This window comes from Drosophila serrata, unplaced genomic scaffold, assembly GCF_035046125.1.
Source record: "Drosophila serrata isolate PLE 108 unplaced genomic scaffold, ASM3504612v1 contig_276, whole genome shotgun sequence".
Classification (NCBI taxonomy): Eukaryota; Metazoa; Arthropoda; class Insecta; order Diptera; family Drosophilidae; genus Drosophila; species Drosophila serrata.
The window spans coordinates 4767164-4793283 of record NW_028257174.1 but is presented as its reverse complement, the minus strand read 5'-3'; the positions used below and the strand labels follow the sequence as shown (position 1 = coordinate 4793283).

The 26120-nt window shown below is 36.2% G+C and overlaps 3 protein-coding genes across 3 annotated transcripts; 2 read left to right on the top strand and 1 right to left on the bottom strand.

Moving 5' to 3' along the window:
• Positions 1-1404: 1404 nt before the first annotated feature.
• On the bottom strand, positions 1405-7858 carry LOC110179604 (uncharacterized). The gene is made up of 2 exons (XM_086835203.1): positions 7769-7858; positions 1405-3207 (listed from the first exon to the last, which is right to left on the bottom strand). Exons 1-2 carry the CDS (start codon positions 7856-7858, stop codon positions 1405-1407), a joined length of 1893 nt encoding a protein of 630 aa, XP_086691329.1.
• A 2286-nt stretch (positions 7859-10144) lies between these two features.
• LOC110179520 (uncharacterized) lies at positions 10145-11569 on the top strand. Its single transcript, XM_020947097.2, has 2 exons — positions 10145-10568; positions 10640-11569. The coding sequence occupies exons 1-2, from the start codon at positions 10332-10334 to the stop codon at positions 11366-11368; spliced, it is 966 nt and encodes a 321-aa protein (XP_020802756.2). The 5' UTR covers positions 10145-10331; the 3' UTR covers positions 11369-11569.
• Positions 11570-21046: 9477 nt separating this feature from the next.
• On the top strand, positions 21047-21675 carry LOC110179559 (MICOS complex subunit Mic10). Its single transcript, XM_020947141.2, has one exon. The coding sequence runs from the start codon at positions 21287-21289 to the stop codon at positions 21539-21541; it is 255 nt and encodes an 84-aa protein (XP_020802800.1). The 5' UTR covers positions 21047-21286; the 3' UTR covers positions 21542-21675.
• Positions 21676-26120: the final 4445 nt, after the last annotated feature.

The following is a 26120-nucleotide window of genomic DNA, read 5'->3' as shown; positions in this document are numbered from 1 at the left end:
ATTAATATAAAATTTAACACAAACAAATATTGTTGTAGACTTCCAATAACCTTGCCAAATATTATTCTTTAGTTTTCAAGTCAATGAAAATGATAGTTGTATTAATTTATACCTCTTTATGCACTCCCCACGTAACATAGCTACTTAAAACAATAAAAATCTAAATCTAAATACTATTTTAGATTAAAATTTAGTATCTTTACCACCTTCATCATTTTATTACATTTTTATTTTTTGCGTTCAGAAATTAAAAGGCTAAAAAGGCAACACTAACCTGGGCGGGGGGTGATAAATAAATATATAGCGAAACTACCAAATGGAAAATCACATAATAATTAAATTTAACATAAGCCGAACTAAACGGGTTTTCGCTCATTTACAATATTTCTTCTTTTTTTTTTGTTTCTTGTATTAATTCCTCTTTTCTTTTTATTTTTTGTTGTTTTCTGGTTTCAGTTTCGGTTATCGAACTACTTTGGGACACCTTTGGTGGGGTCGTCAATCAAACTGCGAGGGGGTTCCACTAATTAACATTCAATTTAACACAATACACGCGGCTTTTTTTTCTCGTTTTAGCCGCATTTCGTTGGTTATCTTTCGGCCAGCTTAAGATTTATTTCCAGATCTGGCCTCGTTTCCCCTCTGGCTAGATTGATGGCCCCACCATAGAATGTCGGATATGTGAATATATATATATATATAGGTATACAGATGCATACTCGCACTTTCTAAAAAGCCATAAAACCATCAGAGGAGTCATCCGACGGCCTTGAGAATACGATGGCCCACAGAGTTACGACTTCCACAGCGGGTTTTACATAATAAGTAACAGCATGTGTGCAGGTCCCAGGCCAGATCAACTTTTACCCGTTGAAACCGCATCATGTCCCTGAACTTGAAATGCAGTAGACATTTCAAGGGATGCACAGAGAGAAAATTACCCTACTACATATATATATATGAGAGTGTATTTTGACGGTTTTACAAAAAGAACAAGCTAAGTAAGCAAAAGAATGAGCTTTGAATCTATTTTTTTATCATTGTTAAACCCTACTTAAAAGTATATAAAAATTTTAGTAAAGTTTCATTTAAATACACATGTAATTCCCGCTCTTAAATACTCCCCTATTTCCCCCAGTGTAACTCTGAACACAGGTTGAAACAGGACAAGTTGCTGTAACCAGTGGAGGCTTAAGGGTTCAGGGACTCACAACCATTCTAGGAATCACAATTGGGCAACAGTGAATGGGAAATGCTTAAGCCCATAACCGGTTTCTCTCCTCACACTCATGAGGAAATAAAATCAAAATTAAATATAATTATTAAGCACACACATATAATATTTAAATAAAAAAAAAGGTAATTATATTTATTAGACTTTCGGGGGGCTCTTAAAGACTATGCTTAGTAGACATAACCACCATTGGCGGCATACTGGGTTCCTTGACCACCGGTCCTCAGGTGGGCTGGTGTAATGGTGTCCGCTCCAATGACCACTGGCACATGGGTCTCCGGATTGAACTCCTCGATGCCATTCGAGGAGGGTTCCTCGTACACACGGCTGGCAACAGCAGCGATGGGAGCCTGCAATTGGTTGCTGATCGCAGCGTGTCCCTGGACATAGGAGTGAACCTGGTTGACTGTGGGCACAATGGCCTTTGCCTGGCTCTGAACGTAGGTGGTTTGCACCACAGTGGAGGTCTTCAGGTTCTGGGGAGTGTATTCAGCTGGCTGATAAGAGCTGGAATCACCTCCAGGCACAACAGTTTGCTCCTGCTGAATATACCTATAGTGAGCTTCACGATCAGCTTGGGGAATAAACTGCTCTGGGGTGTAAGTGTCAGCACCAATAGGAGCGGGAACAGAAGTCTTCAGGTGAGCTGGGGTATATTCAGCAGGCTGGTAGGAACTAGAATCTCCACCAGGGATGACCTCAGTGGCCACAGCAGCAAAAGATGCCTTCTTCAGGTGAGCTGGGGTATATTCAGCGGGCTGGTAAGAGCTGGAATCACCACCAGGAACCACCTCAGCAGTCCTTAGGTGTGCAGGAGTGTATTCAGCGGGCTGGTAGGAGCTGGAATCACCACCAGGAACTACCTCAGCAGTCTTGAGGTGTGCGGGAGTGTATTCAGCGGGCTGGTAAGAGCTGGAATCACCACCAGGAACCACCTCAGCAGTCCTTAGGTGTGCAGGAGTGTATTCAGCGGGCTGGTAAGAGCTGGTATCACCACCTGGAACGACCTCAGCAGTCTTGAGGTGTGCGGGAGTGTATTCAGCGGGCTTGTAAGAGCTGGAATCACCACCAGGAACCACCTCAGCAGTCTTAAGGTGCTCAGGAGTATATTCAGCTGGCTGGTAAGAGCTGGAATCACCACCAGGAACCACCTCAGCAGTCTTGAGGTGTGCGGGAGTGTATTCAGCGGGCTGGTAAGAGCTGGAATCACCACCAGGAACCACCTCAGCAGTCCTTAGGTGTGCGGGAGTATATTCAGCGGGCTGATAAGAGCTGGAATCACCACCAGGAACCACCTCAGCTGTCTTAAGATGCTCAGGAGTATATTCAGCGGGCTGGTAGGAGCTAGAATCACCACCAGGAACCACCTCAGCAGTCTTCAAGTGCTCGGGAGTATATTCAGCGGGCTGGTAGGAGCTGGAATCACCACCAGGAACCACCTCAGCTGTCTTAAGATGCTCAGGAGTATATTCAGCGGGCTGGTAGGAGCTAGAATCACCACCAGGAACCACCTCAGCAGTCTTCAAGTGCTCGGGAGTATATTCAGCGGGTTGGTAAGAGCTGGAATCGCCACCAGGAACCACCTCAGCAGTCTTAAGGTGCTCAGGAGTATATTCAGCTGGCTGGTAAGAGCTGGAATCACCACCAGGAACCACCTCAGCAGTCTTGAGTTGTGCGGGAGTGTATTCAGCGGGCTGGTAAGAGCTGGAATCACCACCAGGAACCACCTCAGCAGTCCTCAGGTGTGCGGGAGTATATTCAGCGGGCTGATAAGAGCTGGAATCACCGCCAGGAACCACCTCAGCAGTCTTCAGGTGTGCGGAAGTGTGTTCAGGGGGCAGATATGAGCTGGATAAGGATGAGGAGGAGGACGCTGAAAGTCCATAGCCTCCATCGACGGACTGGCCCAACTTCAGGTGACTGACATCGGCGGCAACAAGGCCGACAAAGGCCAGAGCAATGACGTAGAACTTCTAAAACCAGAGCAAAGACTTAGAAGGAGAGTCGATGGGAGTGGAATGGACCAAAGAAAGGTCCGCGGTGGTTCCCCCTAGAACCGAAACTCACCATGTTTGGGCCGAATCTGTTGATGTGAGGAGGGGTCTTTCAGGTTTTTATACCCCCAAAAATATTATGGGCCTATGCTAATTGGAGTTTTGTTTTGATCTTCGATCGAGTTGGTTCCTACAACATTTCTGTTTGACTATTTTTTATTTTATTTTGTTTTGATGCCGAATTTGCATAGACAACATAACAAAAGCAAAGATCTTATCGAGTTGATTAGAACCTCTACGGGCTTCGACCGCCATAGACTTTTCGTCAATTAAACTGTCATTTGGGAATTTCACAGTGAGAAATAGCAATAAAGATTTGTGTTTGATTTGTTATAAAATTATTATGGTATAATTATATATGTAGAAGTATGAAAACAAGAATTTATATTATGGTTTTTAACAGGTTCTTGCTTTAAAAGCATTTCAAAATATATAAATTTATGGGAATACTTATAATGAAATGTTTTTCCTACTATTTAAAGTTTGTTATATGATTTCTCTCTGTGTCTAAACCCATCCTTCCGATGGGTCGCTAAATGGAGTCACTGATTAGCGCCTGCCAAGTTCAGCCGGGTGTCATAATCGGCTTGCTTCGACAACCAGTTCCCTCGTCTTTGGCCAACAATCTTAGATCTGCCAATGTGTCCGCTAATTGGGCCCAAAGAAATCAATCGATGGATGTTTAAAGCCCACATCTATGCTGCTTACTACCCAAAATTATATATATATTTTATATATTTCTATATCGGGACAGAACGCCCTAACTTTATACCCTGTCCAAGTAATAAAATAATTCAATATAAACCATTTAAGCTGAAGTGATTCAGTGTGCCAACTTATATGTTGTGCCAATATGGCCTGCTGCATCTATTATTAATCCAAACTTTACATAAAGATAAAATTTATACGCTTAACAAATAGTTTAAGCCATTTTGTTGAAATTAGCTTAAATTAATACATTTTTGCTGAATGTTCATAATGAACGATGAAGGCGTTCAGCATTTCATTTCATTATAAACATATATAGGGTATATATATTTAATGATTGCTGATTTATAATAAATCTTTCTGATAGAATCAACGATCATTGAACTGGGCAGGGAGAATTCCGAAACTGGAAATTTTCTTTATTGATTTGTTAAAGCTTTAATTGTTTGAAAAATGAGTAAATAAATGCGAGTATCTGTCGTATTATTAATGAGGATTTTATGATGCTGCCTTAGATGATCATAATTTGTGTTCTTTAAATGTTCTTTTTCTAAATATAGCAGCTTTTTTTTGAATTTCTTTTATTTAAATGTTATTCTTATTTATTTATTCATAGAAAATATTCCTCTTATGGCTCAAATTAAACCCAATTCCATTTTATATATTTTTCCAAATGCAAATTTATTCTCTGCTTTTTTTCTATCCCAATTCCCAGTGACGTCAATTCAATATATTTTTAGCCAATTCTCGCATCTGAAACTGGCCAAGATTTTGTCTGTCTGGGTCTCCTCATTTGGCTGAATCACTCTTGGCCACATCTTAAACTGGTTTCTGGCCCATAAACTCTAGGCCTGCAAAATTTTTGCTGTCTTGCTTTTTGTTTTGCTCTTTTGCGCTGATTAAATTATGAAAATTTATGCTTTGTGTTCTGTAATTAAAAAAAAAAAAAAAATCATATCTAAAAAAAAAGAAAACACAATAAAAGACAAGCAAAATATTGGCCATTAAAATATTTATGGACTGGACTTTATGTAAAACAAATGTCCAAGTCTGGCTCAAAATTCAGGTTGGGCGACAAAGGCTTCTATAATTATGGTTAAAAGTGTTTCTATATATTTGTATATGTATATATATTGTATTTGTTTTCATTCTTTCTCTTTTGTGGTCAAACAATAGATCAAGCCTGGTACACAAGTGTCTATAGTATATAGATTTGTTGATATTGATTGTGCGTTTTGTATGGCAAACTTGTTGATGACTTAACAGAGGTGTGGACTACTCCCCAGATGCCATTTAAGTCCTCGATTTATTTTAGTTTCACAGAGAGAAAAAATCTGGTTATTGTTATTTGATTAAATCATTAATTTTTAATGTTTTCTAATAGGTTTTTAAGCTGGAATTTTGCCTAAAAATGTTTGTTTTAAATATTAAATTTCTAACGAAATATTTCTTACACTTTACACATTTATTTAATCAAATATATATCTTGGATTATTATTATTGTTTCCCAATAGCTTTACAATTTTGTTAAGATTTTTTATACTTTGATAAAGATGATAGCGTCGGTGGCTTCTTTCAATATTTAAACCGCCTCCAAGACGAGCTTGTGTGTTTGCGTTTGGCAAATGTTTGTCCGGGGTCTCGGCCCTCGGCAGCATTTGGCCATAAAACAATTGCGGAACAACGCCACAAACGCGACAAATTGTTTTGCCCAACAGCACAAGTTCCCCCCTTTAAATGGCCGCCTTTTTGAGACCCCCTTTTTCGGCACGCCTTTGGCGATAGACGACGCATGCATGTTGGACACAGTTTTTTTTTTGGCCAAATGTACGTGTATCTTGGCCACGTTTTGAGGAATACAATGCTTAAATAAGACAAGACACGGCAATGGTGTCGGTGAGCTCTTAAATAACGTTTGCCAAATTGCATTTCTGTTTAACATTTTTGCAAAAAACAAAACCTACAAAACGTTGTTTGCATGTTGCAGATGCTCCTCGGTACTCTTGGGCAACTTTTTCCATCTGGCGATCTTGAGATCTTGGGCTCTTTGTGGAAGTTTAAGTTAGATATGTACTATATGCTTTTATTATCATATTGAAAATATTCAAAAATATGAAATTTAATGATAAAAAAAAATGAATATTATTCATAATATAAACATAAACCTTAGATATGGTATTTATTTCATATATAATTTGAATCGATCTTATTTATAAGATATTTAAAATTATGATATATAAAATAAAATCTTAATTTTATTGATTTTATTAATAAGATCTTAATAATTAAATAATTGATCAGCTATTTATTTAGTTTTTTCCAACCGTAATAGTTATAAGAAAGTTTAGACTCTCTTTTAAGTCATTTCGATATACCAAACAGAAAGAAAAACTTATCGCAACCTAAAAATATCGTTTTAAGTATCGATATATCGAAATCTTGTGCCATCCCTAATGTAAGCCCGCATCTGAGCCAAGAATCCTCAACTGCGGTCAACGGATCATAAATTTGATGAGTGGAAAATCCCAAATTGATCTCATAACCCGTAAGGTTACTCGTTGACTCAACTTATTTATGACCACAAAAAAAGAGATGTTAATTGAATTATTAAGACTAGCTATATATATTTTTTTAGGATTCATTTGGTTAATTTTTATATTGCTAAACACACTTATTTTTTACTATTGTAAAAAAACATAGACCTCGTTGCAGTTCTTTTATTTGATTTTTACGGCCTTGTTTGATGTTTTTTATGGGACTTAAATCAATTGCATAGACTTAAAGCTTTAAAAATCGATTTCTTAAAGGTTAATAAGCCATGAATATATGAAAAGAAGCTACTGCATTTGTTACCTCATATTTAACTAGATTCTGGCCGCAAATATATGCTCAGATCTCAATGCTAAATCGGCATGAATGCGAAAATGCATTGACTCGACCGCATATTTGTTCCGTAAATTCCCCCAGAGATGCTATGCCAAAAGGTAAACATTTTCACGGCCTAATCGGCAAGGTAAACTCGGAATTTGTGTAATATATTGCAACGATGAGAAAAGCCAAGAAAAAAACTGGAAAAATCCATTACACATGCAAAGCGGGGGAAGCTCTCTTGAATATAAATATATATACATAGTGAAGAGCGGTACATTTCCCTGCTAATTTGTTAAAAACGAAATCAAATCAATCAATCGAAGGCTGTGCTATATCTGGCATTTCACGTTTTCAGCAGAAAAATAAGAGTAAGTGAGCTAAATTCAGAGCAACGGCCTTGACCTTCTCCAAAAACCAAGTGCGAAAGACGAAATGTTATTAAATTTAATCATTGTTTTACGGCCATAATCCGGCAAAAAACAAAAATAAAAGTGAAGGGCAATCGAAGCTGAAGATGTGGTAGCTTAATGGCTTCATTAAAAAATGTTATTATTTAGCGAAATTAATTTGCTTTCGAGCCAAAGGAATAGACAGTAAAGGCCTCACCTGTGCTGTGACAACTTCCATAAATTCCAACAAAACTAGTTTCCAAAAGGTAACAACATCACGTAAGAGCGATCTTTTCCTCTCTGTCACTGTCTCGTTTATTACAAAATCAAGTTTGAAGTGCAATCAATATCGATATAGGTAGATCGAACGAGTCTCAATCCCCTCTGATTGGCATAATTAGCGCCATTTCAGCTGTCATCGCCAATTGTGCCGCAAAATGTCATCCCAATTTGTCAAATGATTTTACGATCGGCGCAATTGGGTGAAGCAAATCGGGAAGTGAATGACAAACTATATAGCAGACTATAGCCAAGACTCTGGCAGGTGTGGGAAACCGTAGCGAATCTGGTGGCAGCTTCTTCTCTAATGGTTTCAGATTCATTTTCAATAAGATTCATTTTCAATAGATGACAACAGAAGCTTATTATGGCTTTTCCATTTCAGTTAGTGCGGGGGTTTTTTGTTCGATTTTTGTTTATTCTTTGATTATTTTTAAGGTGTAAAAACTACAAAAGGCTTATTATGGCTTAAGACTCGTGCTGATAGTTTGGTCACAAAGGCACGCAGTGATATAATAAATATAAAAGAAGCCTATTAATATAAAAAGGTGAGAAAAATAAACAAAAGTAAATTCTTGGGACTACATTCTGATTTGTATTTATTTTAAAAGAATAGGAAGGAATAGTTTTAAAATTAAACATAACTCTATAATAATCATGGTAAATATTATAAGAGTATATATGTATATATTACAAAAATTCAAGAAAACACACCATATTTTGTACGTTTTCTATGTATTCTAATTTTAGTCAAAGGCCAGCAAATCGGTGAAGGAGTCATTTCCGACCCTATATTTCATATATATTCTTGATCAGCAATAACCGGCGAATCTCTTTAGCCATCTCCGGCAGAAAAAATTTTTTTGAAATTTTTTGTTGAAAATTTTATCAAATTTTTTCATATATTCAAATTTTCAAAAATGGTCAAAATTTTAAATTCTCCTTTAGCTTAAACTGAGTATACAGATTTATTAGTGAACTAAAAACTAGCACAGAACAGCTTTCCGATTTAAAATAAATTTATTTTTGGCTTAGCTATGAGATTTTTAAACTTCGATGTCATAAAAAAATAATTGCATAAATTTATACCTATTTTTATATCTTTTCGGGTATTTTCATTTTAGTCAAAAGCCTGAAAATCAGTGAAGGAGTCATTTTCGACCCTATATTTCATATATATTCTTGATCAGTATTAACAGGCGCATCTCTTTAGCCATCTCCGGCAGCAAAAATTTTTTTTGAAATTTTTTGTTGAAAATGTTATAAAATTTTTCATGTATTCAAAATTTTAAAAATGGTCAAAAAATTTAAATTTCTTTTATCTTAAACTGAGTATGCAGATTTATTAGTGAATTAAAAACTAGCACAGAACAGCTTTCCGATTGAAAATTAATGCCATTTTGGTTGAGTTATGGTATTTTTAAACTCTACTAATTTCCAAAAAATTATCGATAAATATTGTTATTATTTAAGTCCTCTAAAATTCGTCTGCTGGACAATAATAAAAAAAATCTTACGTCATATTTATTTGGATTCATCGTAAAAATTTTATTATTTAAGAAATAATAAAAAAAAAAGTTTGTACAATTTTTAATAAGGGAAACATCCTCAAAATTTTAGAACAAAGTTTTGTTTGAGAAATTTTAAGTTTATTATGCAGATTTATTAATTCAATAAAAACGAATATAGAAAAGTTTTCCGAATGAAAAATTGTAAGCTTAGTTCTGAACGTTTTCGAATATGAATCAATTTATTCAATTGCTAACTTGAAGGGTATACAAATTTCTGCTTTCCTACTTTAACTTTTCTTGTTTTGTTTAATTTTTTGTACCTTTATTTTTTGTGGTTACTTGTGTTCACACTTGAGTTCTCTTTTTTCGCGTAGTTATAATGATTTATGATTTATTTATATTATGACTATGAGTTGGTCACTTGTTCGCTTTACGGTTGGGGAATCCCATTGACGTAACCTCTAAACCCGCGTTCTTGTACTCCCAACGGAGATTAGCATAATTTGGCCATAATTATGTATATAGTTTTTGACTATGAATCGATGGGTTTTTAGTTAGTTAGTTCTTGGAAAATGATTTAAATAAATGACCTCAAATTTAAAAAAGATTAATGAATTTGTAAGTAGAGCGAGTATAGAAGAGTGTTAGCCCCAAATAATGCTTACAATTCTGTATAATTTGAAATGCGAGGTGATTAATTGATTTGGCATTATAATTTATTGATTTTTTGTCTGGGTTTTTATCAGTTTTTTTTTTTTGGGTTATAAATGATTAAAAATTGTTTATTGATAAGATTTGATTTTTATTGAAGTAAAACATATACAATATTTTTGAAAACGCTAAATATATCAATAAAGTATATGTAATACGATCTATTTTGAAGAATATTTGTTCTAAAATGGACGTAAATCTATTAAAAAGTCTGCTGAAAGCAGCTGAATTTTCTCCGCCAACTAAAATTTAAAACAGGAAATGTGAAAACCCAAGTAGACCTGACGATAATCTATAAAATTTATATATTAAATCCCCAATATAGTATGCCATGACTTTAAATTCCCTCTCATCTGTCAATTACAACTAGTCCCAGCCAAATTCTCAATAGTCAGTTCATACCTACACCCGAAACGGTAAACATCTAAATATTTTGTATATTTTCCAAAGCCGATAAAAATTGTATTTTTCAAACATTAAGTGAAAACCAAATTTAAAGTGTACAACTTTTTGAACCCTATTTTCTTTTTTTTTTTCTTTTTCTGATTTGATTTAATTTTGTACCTAAATCGCGATGTCGTTCAGAAGGGTTCCGCTGGGTTCCGCTCTTGGCCCGGATCAGAAGCTTTTACAACACAAATTGATCCACAATATGGACCGCTTTAAGCCCTCTGATGCCAATCCGATACAGTTTTATAATTGTGTCCGGGAGTTGTGCCTCACGACAAGCTGTAGCATCGATGATGGCTTGGAGGCGGCCCAATTCCATTGGCCGAGTATGGAAATTGGCCTGAAGGATTATTACAACTCGGTAAGGGTTTTTAAAAAGATTGCGAATGGTTTGTAGAAGATTTTCGTTGTGATTGTGATTGTCAATTCTAGCAACATCTTTCTGAGCTGTTGGATTCCTTTCCCATTCCGGTGACTGCGAGCAATTTGCCAGAAGCCACCTTGCGCAAGGATGGTTCCAGCAATTTATCCTTGAACTTCTCTTCCGCCGTTGGCGGCAGGCAACTTCCCACCGCCGAGTCGCACAATTGGATGCCAAGTCCTGGGAGGCTTTCGGAGAATCACTCCAAGGATGACAATCATCAGGTGGTGTGGCCTTCCGCCACGGTGGCACAGCAACCACCTAGGCTATGTGGCAGGCACATGCCCACATTTGAGTCTCACTATTCGATGCCAATACCAACGAAATATTTGGAGAACCTCTTCAAGGACGACAGTCGTCCGCTGGTTTGGCCTTCCCCGTTGGCACAGCTACCATCTAGGCTGGAACCCATTTCGAATCAGGATGTCATATCTCAAGGTATGCGTATGGCTCAATCTGTTAACGATAGCATTTCGGGGTCCAATGCTGGAATCCTTGGTGGTAGAGCAACCAATAATCGAGTAGCGGCCATGATCCTATTTTCCGATCAAGAGCGAAGTGCCGCCATGGCGCCAAAGGTGTCAAAGGTGTCCAAGGTGTCGAAGGTGGCAAAATTACCCAAGAAAGGAAAGCCACTGTTTAAGAGAAACAATCAAAGGGCTATCAGGAAAATTAAACTAGCTACAGGTGCCCCTTGTCGTCGTCCCGTTCGTCCTGTTCGTCCTGTTCGTAAACTCTAAAATCAAATGGAAAATTCAAAACACCGATTTACATATAATTCAATTCATTTCGCATCTTAAGATTATAAAATTTGTAGTTAGATACAAAATTATTGTACAAATTCCATATAGTACTGTCCTCAATGTATTTTTTTTAAGACAACTAGCCATAATTTCTACATGAGGACATTTTTGTAATAAATTTTTGAAACGGAAGAAAAAGAGATTTGAAAACGTAATGTGTGGGGAAAAATGTAATTGTAAAAATTTTCAGTTACAGTGTATATTTTAATTTATATTTAGAAATATATATTGGTAGCTTAGGTTTGGTTAAAGGTAAATTTTAAATCAAATAAATGGAAGAAAAATATGGCATTACAAATATTTTCAGACTTATATTTATTACAAAAATATAAAGTTCCTTTATTTAAAGGTTTTTAAAATAATTCAAAAAGGTATTCCCATCTATTTGATTTAAATATAAGAGTGAACTTACAGAGCCCCAAAAATAGTAAGCCTAGAAGTAGGCATCATTTTGAGACTTTTCATATTTTTGAGAGTCGCCCCTAAAAGCAGGCGAAATCCCCTTCATCTTAACTTGGATTTTCCTCGTAAATTAGCAAAACTACAGAAAAAATAAAACAAAAAAAGAAATTACTTAGTGCCTTTTGGAGACGCCTTTCAATTAAGCCAAGTGGTGCCTCCTGGCCTGAGGTTTTGTGCAGACCGTAAAAAAAAACAGTATGGCTGCCCATTAAAAATGAAGCAGATATCGAAGGAGATGGCAGGAGCAGAAAGGATGCCTTAAAACTGATAGAGCATAAGTAAAAGGACACTAAAATATTACATGCACATGTGACAGCTCCGGAGACGAGACGATGGAAGCCAGGCTCTAAGATGACGATGACGATGAGCACAAATAAAAAATCAACTTGGCCAAAAGCCTCGAGCCCAAAGCAATCAAGCAAAAATGAGGTGCACTTGCCACGCCCCCCTCCCACGCCTGAAAGCTGGTTGTTTTTTTTGGGGAGGCCCAAAAAATAATCACAAGGCGACAGAATGTTGCATATAATGCGGCTGCTTAGGAAGGACCATAAATAAATGCCCCAAAGGCACAAGGATACAGGATAAGGATGAGGTCGTATAGTAGAGATGTTGGAAAATTAAAAGCAAAAATATATACAAATATTAAATATTAATTAAATATTAAAATACTAATAAAATATTAAAATTAAATTCTAGAAATAATTAACCATAATCAAAAAAAGTAACTCTAATATCATTCGAAATATTCTTTTAAAAATACAAACAAACATTTTTAAACCTAAATAAATGTAGCATAAGCCTTTAAAATATTATAAATCTTATATAAGTATTAAATACCATTAATTTACTTAATTTATTTAGTCAGTAGAATTTATGAAATAAATATTTTTCATTAAAAATAAATGAAAATGATTAATTTAGTCAAGAAAAGTGGCCAGCACTGAGACCCAATATGTCCTGGAGTCCTGACCGAGGCCAGGATCAGCAGGCAGACTCCCAGAATGTCAGACTGACTGAATGTTGGACTGATGGATGGATGAATGGATGGATGGATGGTTCGTGTTAATTATTTTGCTAAAATAATGCAACAACAACGCCACCAAATTTGACAAAATTTAATGCGCTGCAATCCCCTCTCCTCTCTCTCTACCACTCTCTGGAGCCTTCTCTGTGCTGGCTTTTTCCCGAAAATAAAAAGGAAAACACCGAAATGAAAAATCGCAATTTCCTGGGCCCCAGATAACCGCCGGCTACGAACATTTTCTATATAGAAATATATAAACAACAATAAAGAGCGGACGACAGCGACGGCTTAATGAGTGACGGGCGGTCATATTAGATGCGATGCTATGCGATGTGTGTGTGTGTGTGTGTGTGTGTTAGTGGGGGGTGTGTGTGTTGGTGGGAGGTGTGTGTGTGTTGGTGGGTGTGTGCTCCTGCATTAGAGTTATGGCGCATTAAGCCCAGCTGCGACTACACCAAGAGAAATTATGCTTAAAATACAGATTTATTCAAAATAAATATAGAAAGAAATAATATTAAAGCAAGAAACTAAATAATGAAATTTGAAAAAAATATTTTAATATTTATTAAACTATATACAAAAATGTATATTTTCTTTATTTAATTATGTAGAAATTTAAGAACTTGTAATGGTAATTCATTTTATAATAATTTAATTGTTTTATTTGTAATGTAGTTGATTTTAATAGGTTCTATATTTGAATGATTTATTTATTTAAATATATATTTATTGTTACATATATGTATTATTAATTATATTTATATTTATACCATATTTAATATTAGTATATTTAATTTTACTATATTTTTTTTTGTGGAAAAAAGAGCAAGTACTTTATAGCTAAGATCAGAGAAATTATTATGAATTATAGTTAGATAATAGTATATTTAGTTTAACTATATTTATTTATGTGGGAAAAATAGCAGATATTTTATTGGTGAGATCCAAAAAAGCGATCAACAATCATATAATTATTATTTGGAAAGAGAAATTAAGTTCCATAAGGTTTTTTTTTGAGAAAGGTTATCAAATATATCGAAAAACGGATCATTTTCAAATAAAGCCTCATGATTATTATATTTAAAATAATAAGCTTTCTATTTATGATTATTATATTTATAATAATTAGCTTCCTATTTATATAATTTTTTTCAAATCATACAGTTTATAAGAAAACTCCTGATACTCCTGATAAAATGATATCATTTCTTCATGAGAAATAATTATTTAAAATATATATACGAACTATAATTCAAGCATTTACATATATCACAATATGTAAAAATAACTTTTAATATTTAATAAGAACAAACTGTGATTAATTTTCAGTGCATGTGTGCGAAGAGTACATATACATCTACCCATTTTTTGGGCGCCTCTCTGCACTCTTCTCGCCTTCTCCGGCCATTTGCATTATTCATGTGCGAGTGAGATGGATAAATGAAATGGGGGGGGGGGGGGGGTGGCAAGAGAGAGGGGGCTAAGAGAAAGGGGGTGATGGGGAGGGAAGGTTATAGGAGAAAGTCGCGGTAGTTTTATTTTAAAGCCCAAACGTTCATCAAAACCAAGCCCCAGACAAGTGCAGTTCGCTGTCGCAGGAGGCTTTTATGGCGGGGGAGGCAAAGAGGCAAAAAGCGGAATATATATATTTATAGATATAGGAGAAGAATCTGAAAAAAAGTCGCTAAATAAATACACTATAAATTAAGACATCATAGAAACATAAAGTCAGGATTAAGGAATTATTTGAATTAAAATAATGTTTCATCGGTATCTCACATTATCTTATTATATTATTCTTATATTTTGTAATATATCTCTATAAGAAATGTATCTATTTTTCTTAGGGCATTTCCCGGAAGTGAAAGCCTCTTTTCTCTATAGGAAAACATCATTCCCATGAACCCATTCTTGTTGCATTTTACGTTCGTTGGCTGAACGCTTTTGATGGCTTTTTTCGGGGTCCATTCACGTCCTGCGTCCATGGATTGTCCTCCTCCTCATCCAGGTCCACATCCAATCGTGTGTTGATGCTGATGACAGCAGCTGAGGAGAGAGTCGAGAGTCGAGAACCGATGGAGAGACCACGTCCTCCTCATCGTCATCGTCATCATGATGAAGTTGTCGTCGTTCGTCGGGGGGCTGCTCGTTAACTTGCCTTCAAGTCAAGTTGTTTGACAATCTTCGCGGCAAGAGTAGAGCCCTGGCCAGAGCTCTGGAGCTCTGGAGCTCAGAACCCAGGACAAAAAATAAAAAAAAGTGTTATAAATTGCATTTAGTGTCGGGCCACGTCACTGCTGATTTGTTACGGCTGCCAAGGGCCAACGGGATGGATGAGAATCGACGCAAATCACGGTATGGGTTCGGGCCAAAAGGTCAGGCCTTAGGCCACAACAATGGCTTCTGGATGGGATTTCTTCACACACACCACACTACACCCATTCCCCGATCCATACCGAATCGAGAGATCCCAGTGGACAGCGTCCCATATGCAAATGGCGATGGCCTGGCAATGATGCGTTCTGGAATTCCGAATTGTTTACAAATTTCCAAACAAAATGCTAGCGGGAGGAGCCTAGATATGCTAAAATAAAACTCCAAGTCATAAACTAAAGACTTTGTTTACAAATTAAATGCAGCATGCAACAAGCGACATCTTCATCGGGGTCCACAAGGAACCCCCAACACCGCACAGAACCCGGACAGAGCCGAGGAGCCGAGGAAGCCAAGAAAACCAAAACCCAAATCCAAAACCCATGGCTAAATCCCGGCCAGATATGCGACTCCAGATACAGTCCGAGGACGAGGCTGAGGCTTCTTTTTGCTTATGAATTCGATTGGGAGAGGGAGGACGGACCCCTCCTCCTGCATTGGCCCCTTCTCTAGATCCCTTCTGGCGCTTGGGTGTGATGTGTTCATGGGTCTGTCCACATGTCCCAATGTCCATACACAGAGAGGAATTACCAGGAAGTTTTTAGGGAAATTTTATTTAGTCACAAGTCTAAAATGCATTTAAGAAATCATTTCCGACCCTATAAATCATATATATTCTTGATCAGCATCAACAAGCGAATCTTTCTAGCCATCTCCGGAGGAAAACATTTTTTTTTTCCAAAATTTTAAATTTTTTTAAAGGGGTTACATCGTTAAAATTGTCAAAAAAAATGTTAATTTTTTACATTTTAAACTGAGTATGTAGATTTATAAACATATTAAAAACTAGCAAAAAACAGCTTTCCGATTTAAAATTAATGCTTTTTTGGCTGAGCTATGAGATTTTTAAACTTCGATTGTCATACAAAAATAATTCCTTCAATTTATACCTATTTTGATACCTTTTAGGGTATTTCCATTTCTTCAGAAGCTTGTAAAGCATTGAAGGAGTTATTTCCGACCCTATATTTCATATATATTCTTGATCAGTATCAACAGGCAAATCAATTTAGCCATGTTTTGAAGAAAAAGAAAATTGAAAATTTTTTTTCGAAATTTTTTAAGGGATAACATCATTAAAATTGCAAAAAAAAAAAAAATTTTTTAAATTGATATTTTGAAATTTAAAAACTGAGTACGCAGATTTGTTAGTCCTTAAAAAATTAGCACAGACAAGCAAACCAATTTAAAATCAATGCACTTTTGGCTTAGTTATGATATTTGAAAAACTTGAATTTTCCCAAAAAATTGCCATATAACATTAATTATTAATATACCTTGAATACACATATTATAGAGTTTATTGGTGTTATCAAAGTTTGATTTCAAAAAGTTATATATATATTAAAATTTGCAATCAAAATTTTAAGCTATAATGAGTAACACATTCGAAAAACAATTCGACATAATATTTAACCATATTTTTCAAAGTTTTGTAAGGGGTCACATTATTAAAATTGTTCAAAATAAATTTCTATTCAACTTTCTAGTTTTTTTTTCGCTCAGTGCACGAGCTGTGTGCCTGGCCCGTTTTGTCCGCTGGCTCTTACTTTATGCCCACCGTATGCAAAGCAGTCCGCAGACCAGCTACATGTGTTTTACATGAATTTTAAATGATATGTTAAATAAAAATGCGCAGCTAAACAGCCCTAGGCACCGCACCGCACTGCACAGCCAGCAACAAAAATAAAAAAAAAACCAACAACAAAATAAATAAATAAAAACAAAAAGAGAGAAATAAGTTAGAGAACAAAAACAGGAACAACATACAGTGACGGCCAAGAGTGCGTGGACCAAACAGCGCACGCAGTCGCATAAACAGTGGTTGCGAATGGGAGTTAAATGCTTAATTTGCTTTCTTTAAAAATAAATTAAGTGCCATAAAATTGTGATGATGCAGCCAATTAAATAAGGCAAGAAAAAATCACAAAGAGAAAGGCTATGAGAAAATATTTTAATTGGAACTTATATTACTTATAATATTAAAATGAATTAGAAGTAACAATTTCTCACGAAGCGTCTTCTTCGTATTCGGCAATAAAAATGTGTACATAACAGTGGTTTTATTTGTACTCATTATTATTTAAACCCATAAAAAGGTACCTAAGAATATAGGTACATCTAATTTCATATGGGAATTAGTAATTAAAATAAATAAATATGTATATATCTATTTTCTTTATTAATTGTAAAGTTTAGTGATGAGAACTTAATTTTTTTTAAAGGAAATTAGATTAGCTATAATAGAGATAAAGTTAAAATTAACTTACTTATGGCAAAATAATAATAAAAATTAAAAAATTATTTCTATACGTTCTGCTTTTATGATTTTTAAAAATGGTTTGAAAAACCATTTTAGAAGACATTCAAACATTTTAGACCCCATAAAATGTATAGAAAAAAAGAGATTTCTGACAAGCTTACAATAAAATTATATTTATTTTTTAATATACCAATTAAATCCCCTTAAATTCCCTATACCCAACCCACCGTGCTGGTGAGAGAAGCTGAGCAAAAACTATGCAAAGTTTATGCGAATCTAAAATATTTGCACTCGGCAAGCGCATGCGCAGCAAACTCAATTGTTCAAATACATTTATATATCTTAAATGCAGGCAAAAAAAAAAAATAAATAAATAAAACAAAAAAGAAAAGGCAGAATCCACGCAGGCAGGGAGCAAGACTTGGATGCTGCCTGATGCTATCAATTCAAAGTCAAATGGGGGGACAACAAAACAAATCGGCGCTGCATCTATAATGAGCTCGGGCATCCACCAACAGAACCAGGCTCTTACTACAACTCTGACTTTGGCTAAGAAAATACAGGAAAAAAATTCTAAAAGGGGGAAAAAGGGATATAAAAAACAGGCCCCGCAGTCGGAATTGATGAGAGCGGGCCAAGAGCTCGCGACCAGGTCCAGTGCAGTCTCTGGCCTGATGTTTTGACTTGCATTTGCCTCATTGAGTTGTACTCAGAGGAGGATACCCTCTGCACCCGATCCTAGTCCCCTCCCATTGGAGGGGCACGATCGGCCCAAGGGACACCCACCCAACGCATAGATAAACACACATGAGGTCAAGGAAATATAAAAGGGGGTTTCCTAGTAAACTATAATATTTTATATAAATATATAAGAAATTAAACATTGATTATCAAGGAGTATAAATATCAAATAATTGTATTTATATAAAAGTTAAATATACAATATTATCATATCAATATTATCATATTATATTTAAATATGTAGATAATATCGAACAACTATTAAGCTAAAGAGAACAAGGGATGTATTGCTACCTCAAAAAATAGTTAGTTTTTTCATCTAAACTTAGCAGTAAAGTTATATTGTATATTAGTGTATAAATATACAATATTTTATATACATATAATTCCAGTAAAAAGCTTAAAACGCAGTAAAGGAGCCATTTCCGACCGTATAAATCATATATATTCATGATCAGTATCAACAGGCGAATCTTTTTAGCCATCTTTGGAAGAAAAAAATTATTTTCAAAAATTTTCAATTTTTTGAAAGGGGTTACATCGTTAAAATTTAAAAAAAATGTAATTTTTGTACATTTTTAACTGAGTATGCAGATTTGTTGGCCTACTAAAAGCTGGCACAAAACAGTTTTCCGATTTAAAATTAATGCCTTTTTGGCTTAGTTATGAGTTTTTAAAAACTTGGATATTTCAAAAAAATGATCGTATTCCATGAAAACAAATATTTCAAGATTAGTTATATAAAAAATACTATTAAACCAAACAGAATCTTCGAAGTATTACTACTTTATCGATCTGTTTTGTAATCCCTATTAATAATTTATTGTTCATTTGATTTTTTTAAAACTCTTTATTGAATCTGTTTTTTTATTTGGTCCCTATTTAACCGAACTCTGGTGTATTGATGCCTTTGGGCCATCCGCGTTATTCCCGTTTGTAGTCGGAATCGCATTGATTGCAAAAATCGTTGAAGGCCGCACAATTGAATCCGGTCGCGGGTCCATAAATGTCTTTATTATGATCTTGAGTAGTTTGGCCAATTTGCTGAGGACCAAATCAAGGTATATTGAAGTGAGTTTTAGAGAGACTTTTTTGCTATTCTCACAGGAATAATACTTGGAAATTCGAACAGAATTGTTAAATAAATATATAAACCTATAAGGAAATCAGGCAATTGGGAATATTCTAGATTATTTCTATTTTATATTCCTTTTTAAAAATTGAAACTCAAAGAAAATAGATGTATAAAATGAACATCATGTTCTGTGATATCTCTAGTTGAGTTCCCTAATTTATTTTTCCCACTTGGAAAAAAAGAAAAACTGTGCCAACACCCTGGGATCGAGGAAACACCTACGTTAAGAGGGGGGAAAAACCACCGAAAAAACCTGGCCAGAAAACTGCAAAAGGCAAAAAAGGCAAATCAGGCATTAAATTGCTCATGAGGCCGACAATTTCTTTAAACATAGAGCCAACCCAACGTCTGAGTTGGTAATAGAAAAGGATTTGACTCGATTGAACACCCGAATTTGCAATTTTCGAGTTAGGCTTCGTTGCGCCCCCCAAAAAGAAAGAAAAAAAAAAAACACCTAGGATAACACTGCACAAAAATCGGTAAAGGGGGAGAGAAAAAATAATTCAAATGGTGGGCGGTGAGTTGAAATTATAGCCCAGAACCAGGCTCAGGCAAGTGGAAGAAACCCAAGCAGACGGGCAGCCTTTTCTATTTTTTTGCAATTGCAGTGGGGCATCTCTTCTGGCCAAAAGCACTTAACACGTCAACACGGTCGCCGGCACTGTTTTCCCAAGCAGTTTTCCGATTATGTAGGCTCCAAAAGCCGACTCTGTTCACGGGAAATACCCTTTAAAAAGGGAGATTTATATTGTTTTTAGATAATATTTCTGAGGCAAAATTAGATTTTAGGTACTTAACCTAAGTTATATTTAATGATTCAACTTCAAAGAATCATTTTATAAGAATTAAACATACTTTAATTTATCCTAAACATTAAATCCACTTTATTTTACCTTAGTTTCATAAATTTCCTAGGACTTTTCCTAGTCTGCCTGCTCAATGAACCTCTTTTCTTGCTCCTGGTGTACCCTTAAAACTCTTTTTTATCTCAATTTTTCACCAAAGTCTGGGCCATATCGATGGAAAACAATGTTGCCTGTATATTCTGCATTTTGCTGACATGATTACCTGGCTAAGCAGCTGCCGAGCTGAAGCTAAAACCAAAGACCAAAGACGATAGGATAATGGTAGGTGTCAGTTAAAGTGCACTGAAAAAAAAGTAAAAACCTTTTACAGGAAAATAATCAAAGAAATTCAAGTACTACATATGCTAATAACTTGAAATATAATCACGTTATTTCTCAGTGTAAAAAAATATACCTAAAAACCCTAGGATTAATGGGATTTAAGTATTAAGAGAGCATAAAGGTTGCCAAAAAACCGTTCGTGCTCGATTATAGACACTCCAAAAGTCTTAGTTGGAAATTATGAGGCCACAGTGGCAGCTGTTAATGTGGCAACAGGGTTTGGCCCAAGGGAAATGATTTAAGTAAAAGAAACATAACAAGTTGGAAAGGCAAAAGTTGACCAACTTTTAACCCATACCCAAAAGGCAGCCAAATCAGTTTGAGAACTAAGTCATCTTGGCCTAGAGATTCCTGTCTATATATCACTTATTATCACAATCTCATTTAGAAACCCAGTAAGCTATAACTTTCTGTCGTTGCCTGTCGTTGTTCGTTTTGAGCCTTTTTCGATACACAAAACCATCCCGGCAGTAAAAAATAAATTCAAAAACCTTAAAATAATAATAAAAATATAACTTAGAAGTAGCAGCAGCAGCAGCAGCAGCAGCAGCAGTTAGTAGCAGCAAAAGATAAAGCCAATCGCTAGGCGGTGGACAAGACGGACCTAGATATGGTGGACAAATCATCATCGTCACCACCGCCGGCGGTGGCTCCTGAGGATCGCCTGAAGGAGAATATTAATCGCTGTCTATCCAATGCCCTGGTTAAGGGATTTGGTGGCCTGGTTATTGGCTCTGTGGTGACCCTGCTCTTCTTCCGGCGACGCATTTGGCCAGTCTGGCTGGGCACCGGATTTGGCGTTGGCATGGCCTATCGTGGCTGCGAAAAGGAGCTCAATGAGATCAATTTCAACTCCCGGAAGTAGGGACAGACGGACAGAACTGGAACTGGAACTGGATCTGGACCTTGGCATACTTTACTTAAAGCATTTGCATCATTTATGTTTCTTTGGAATGTGAAACGATTTAACAATGTGAACAATGAAGCACTAGGACAAAATTGCTGTAAGGTTTATTATTAATGAGGGGATTTAGAGATACTCAAGTAGACCAAGTTAGATCTTTAATTAGAGATTTATGAAGGCCTTCAAGGGCCGTTGTTGCCTGGTGCTAATGCGACAAGTCCACCGGTATTCCCAAGGCTCTTTTCTTCTCTTTTGGCTAAGATTAAGATTAGCAATCTATTGGCCATGATATGGCTTGGCGAATTTAGCTTGCTTCTGCGGAGAAACTGGACTCCAAACTGGACTCCAAAAGGAGATTGTGTAGCACGGTCGGCAATTATAATATATACAGAGTCCATTCCGGTTCATAGGTCAAATGTAGAAATTGAGATAGATCCGCGGGCCCCAGGCTGGATGTGGTTCATTGGCAGCTTTTCACGTTGCAACCTCAGCTCCCTCAGTTCCCTGTTCCCTGTTCCCTGTTCCCTGTTCCCTGTTCCCTGTTCCCTGTTCCCTGTTCCCTGTCCCCTGTCCCCTGTCCCCTGTCCACATCGTCATCGTCATCGTCGATCAATGCTCAATCCCGTCCAAGTTGAGCCTGTAGCGCCGCATCGCATCGCATCCCAGGCCCATCAAGATAGCCACAGAGAGACCCAATGCTCCACTGCTCGATCCACCTCAATCCTCCTCGATACTCCTCGATCCTCCTCGATCCACCTCGATCCTTGCAATCGTGATCTCGAGAGAGGAACTCAGCTGGATGCTAAGTGCTAGCTTAGCTAGCTAGGCTGCTGGACTCTATCTTTTGGCCAGAATTCGGCAGCCCGAATTTTCTCCCTTGGCCTGGCCAATATATATATATATGTATATATATATAGACGATACACACGATATCCGATGCGGCGACAGATTCGTTTTGGCAGCTCTACGCAAAAAGCAGAAGAGATGTCCAAGTTCATTCATCAATCTAGTGGTTCTTTTACAGGGAAATGTATACAAGAACTTATGATAAATATATAAAATAAATATATAACCTAACCTATGATAAATATAATAAATATATATAATAAATACAAATAAATATATATACAATATATATATATTAAATGTTTAAAAACATATTATAAATAGGGAAGGTTTCTGCCGAGATTCAAGGTAAACATTTTCAGTAAAAATATAAGTTGTAAATCTTAGTTTCTTGTTATTTAGGAAACTAAAGTTAGGTAAAATGCTTTGGGATGTGTTATATTTAAAACTTGCTTATAAATGAAAATAATACTTATTTATTATTATTTGATATACAATATAAAGAACCTCTATTTAGTTAAAATAAAATAACGTTAATATATATATCTAACATATATATTATATATATTTATTTAGAAACTCTTTTACTTAAATTCGTACTTTAAGAACTAGTTCCCATAGGCCTTTCTGGCTAATCAAATAATCTGCACCACCACCAGCACTAGAAATGCGAAAGCCTAGACAAAAAAAATGCTAAAAAATATATATATACACATATATATATATAAAAAAAAGCCATGACCATGGCCAAAACCCTGGGCTCTGCACTCTCCACGTTTAATAAGCAATTTTGATTTGGAGCAGATTATGTGACGACCGAACGAGCTGCAAGTTCAGGTTGCATGGCATACAGCGGCGGCAACGGCTACCGATGCACTGAGAGAAACTACATTAATTAAATTTAATATTTAATATAATTTTAATGTTAAAAGATTTTAAAATCTAAAACTTTCTAATCTGAAAATAAAATTGTGAAATTGAGGCCCTAATGTTATGCTTGAATAAAAGTTAACCCTTCAACCCTTTTGTATCAGTTAAAATTTGATATTTATATATATATATATTTTGGGGAGTTTTGTATGAGAAGTTTATAGATATATATTCCTTAAATATATAAAGCAAGATATCACATTTAATATTATATTAACAAACATGGTAAGTTTTGATATATTGATTTTTTAAATATAATAAATATATTGCACTTACCCCCAAAATGTGGAAAAAGCTGAAAAGTATAAAAAAGAGTTTATAAATTATTTGTTTTGCGTTTTGTTTATAATAATTTCATATATCAAACATAAGATTTATATATCTAAAGCTTTAAATTTAGATTTTTATATAGGTATATGCTTTAAATATGAACAAAGTATAGATATATTCCTATAACCTTTTATGATCTCATATATTAATCATGATGTATAATCTTAGAAAACGAAATATATCATTTATACCAATTAAATTTACTATTATACATCAAGAGTGTAAATTTCATGCCTTGTTACTAGTGTCTAAGTTACCCAATTATTTCTCTGAGTGCATAAGAGCCGAAGGAGCCGCCTTGCCTGAAGCTTTTGGCCATCGACTTGCACTTGACTTTGTCGCTGACCCGGCAAAAGATTTTTAACTCGGACTTGTTGCCTTGGTTAAGCTTGGTGGTTGGCTTGGTGGCTCAGTGGCTCGGTGGCTCGGTGGCTCGGTGGCTCCGGCTTCCTGATGCCGATACTGTTTACATGGAACTTGTACTGATTGCTTCTAGTCATGCCCCCGATTTGGTGAGAGATTCGCAATCCTGTGATAAGCTCACTCCCCAAGCTCATTTTCATTGGAATTGTCTGAATTTTTATTGAATTTTAATTGGTCACCAAGAAGTTGTGACTTCCTCACAATGAAAATATATATATTTCGAGAACATGTGCCTTTTTCCAGCTGACGAAAGGCCAAACCCTTGGCCAGGCTTCAACTGAAGTTGGATTCTAGCAAAGGTTCCCAAGAAAATTTAGATCAATTTTCCTAATTTACTCTCGGCCGCGGCGATTGCGTGTCGTGGCGTGAAAAACGGCACTTGAGGAAAATCCACATAGAAATCCAGGGACCAGGGAAAAGTCAAGTCAAACCGGGGGGAGAGCAGGAACAGTATCAGGAGGCACTGGCATTCCTCTAGAGGTGGAGAATAAATCACGACTCGGGTTTCGAAAGCGCGAAACTGTTACCAAAGCACTTAAACTTAAATTGGCCAAAGCGACGAGCCCCAAGAGCTGTGAGCACTGTGAGCTCTCCAAGCTCCAAGCTCCAAGCTAATCCCAGTCAAGATCCCACAAAGCCATTGGAACAGGAGGTGGAGATGGGAGGTTGGAAAAGGGGGCAGAGTTAGGTTAGGTTAGTCCCAAATTAGAAATAGTGTAGATAGATACGCCAATAGAATTTATAGCAAGCCTCGGACTGCGTTCCTTTTTCTGCCTTTTTCCAACTGCTGCCTGCTGCCTGCTGCCTGCTGCTGTTGCTCCTCATGATCATGCCCTGGTCAGGTTAATTTTGGGCACGACCAAGCCAGGCCAAGCCATGTGGATGACGACGATGATGACGATGATGATGGCAACGCACGAAGGAAGCCGCAGTCCTTACACTTGAAGAAAATGCAAGGAATTTATGGTGCCAACTAGGTCTAAAGTATACTCCTTTTAGAAGCAACGATTATATTTTAATCAAAACTTTTCTCTGAGTGCCCTGATAATCATGGAGCCGGGATAGAAACGTGCTCAGGGATCGCAGCTTAAGTTTAATGGAACCAATTGAAGATATTTTGTGGGCAAGTGATAAAGTTGTATGCCCAGTTGGTGGGTGCCTTTTCCTCCTCTCTCTCTCTTCCTCATTTTCCACTCTACTCAGCTCTTTGGGCCAAAACTTTTCCATCAACAAGTCGAAGGAAGCCTCCACGAAACCATTAAATGATGCGTAAGACTCCGACGTGATCATGCGTTGCGTCATGGTTATATGTACAGGGTTTGGGGCAGATCACACGATCCTGATACGCAGAAAGCGAGGAGCGGAAAATGTTGAGGTGAAATCAGCGTGAAAATTGCCAACTCCCCCTTTTCTTTTCTCTCCACAAAGACAGACAGACAGACAGAGAGAGAGAGATAGAGTTATGCGAAAATTGCGGAAGAATTTCGTGAGGCGGCTTGTTAGTAGAGATGGAAGGCTGGCAATTCAGCAAACTTGAACTCGAACTGGAAAACTGTAAGAAAACTAAACTAAAGTAAACCAAACAGGGCCAGGTCCAAAGGCAATTGGCCAGTAATCACTATACGAGTGTGTGTGGGTTTGGAAAAAGGTGCTGTAGGCAAAGCTGGGAAGTAGGTTAAGGTAATTCCCCTTGGAAATAACACACAAATTTCAATATGTGTTTATAAATTTCTATTTGAAATACGTTTGTGAAGATCTGAAAGGGTTTTCGATAAGAAAAAATGGCATTTATCGATAACTTTCAACAGGAAAAAATCGACAGAGCGATAATTTATACTTGAAATTGTCAAATTTATTTTTATTAATATATTCAGATTTTTGAAAGCACAATTTTCGCCTTAATTTAGAAAAATATTGAATTTATCGATAACTTTTAACAGAAAAAAATCGATAGAGCGATAATTTATACTTAAAATTGTCAAATTTATCCCTTTTAATATAAATACATTTC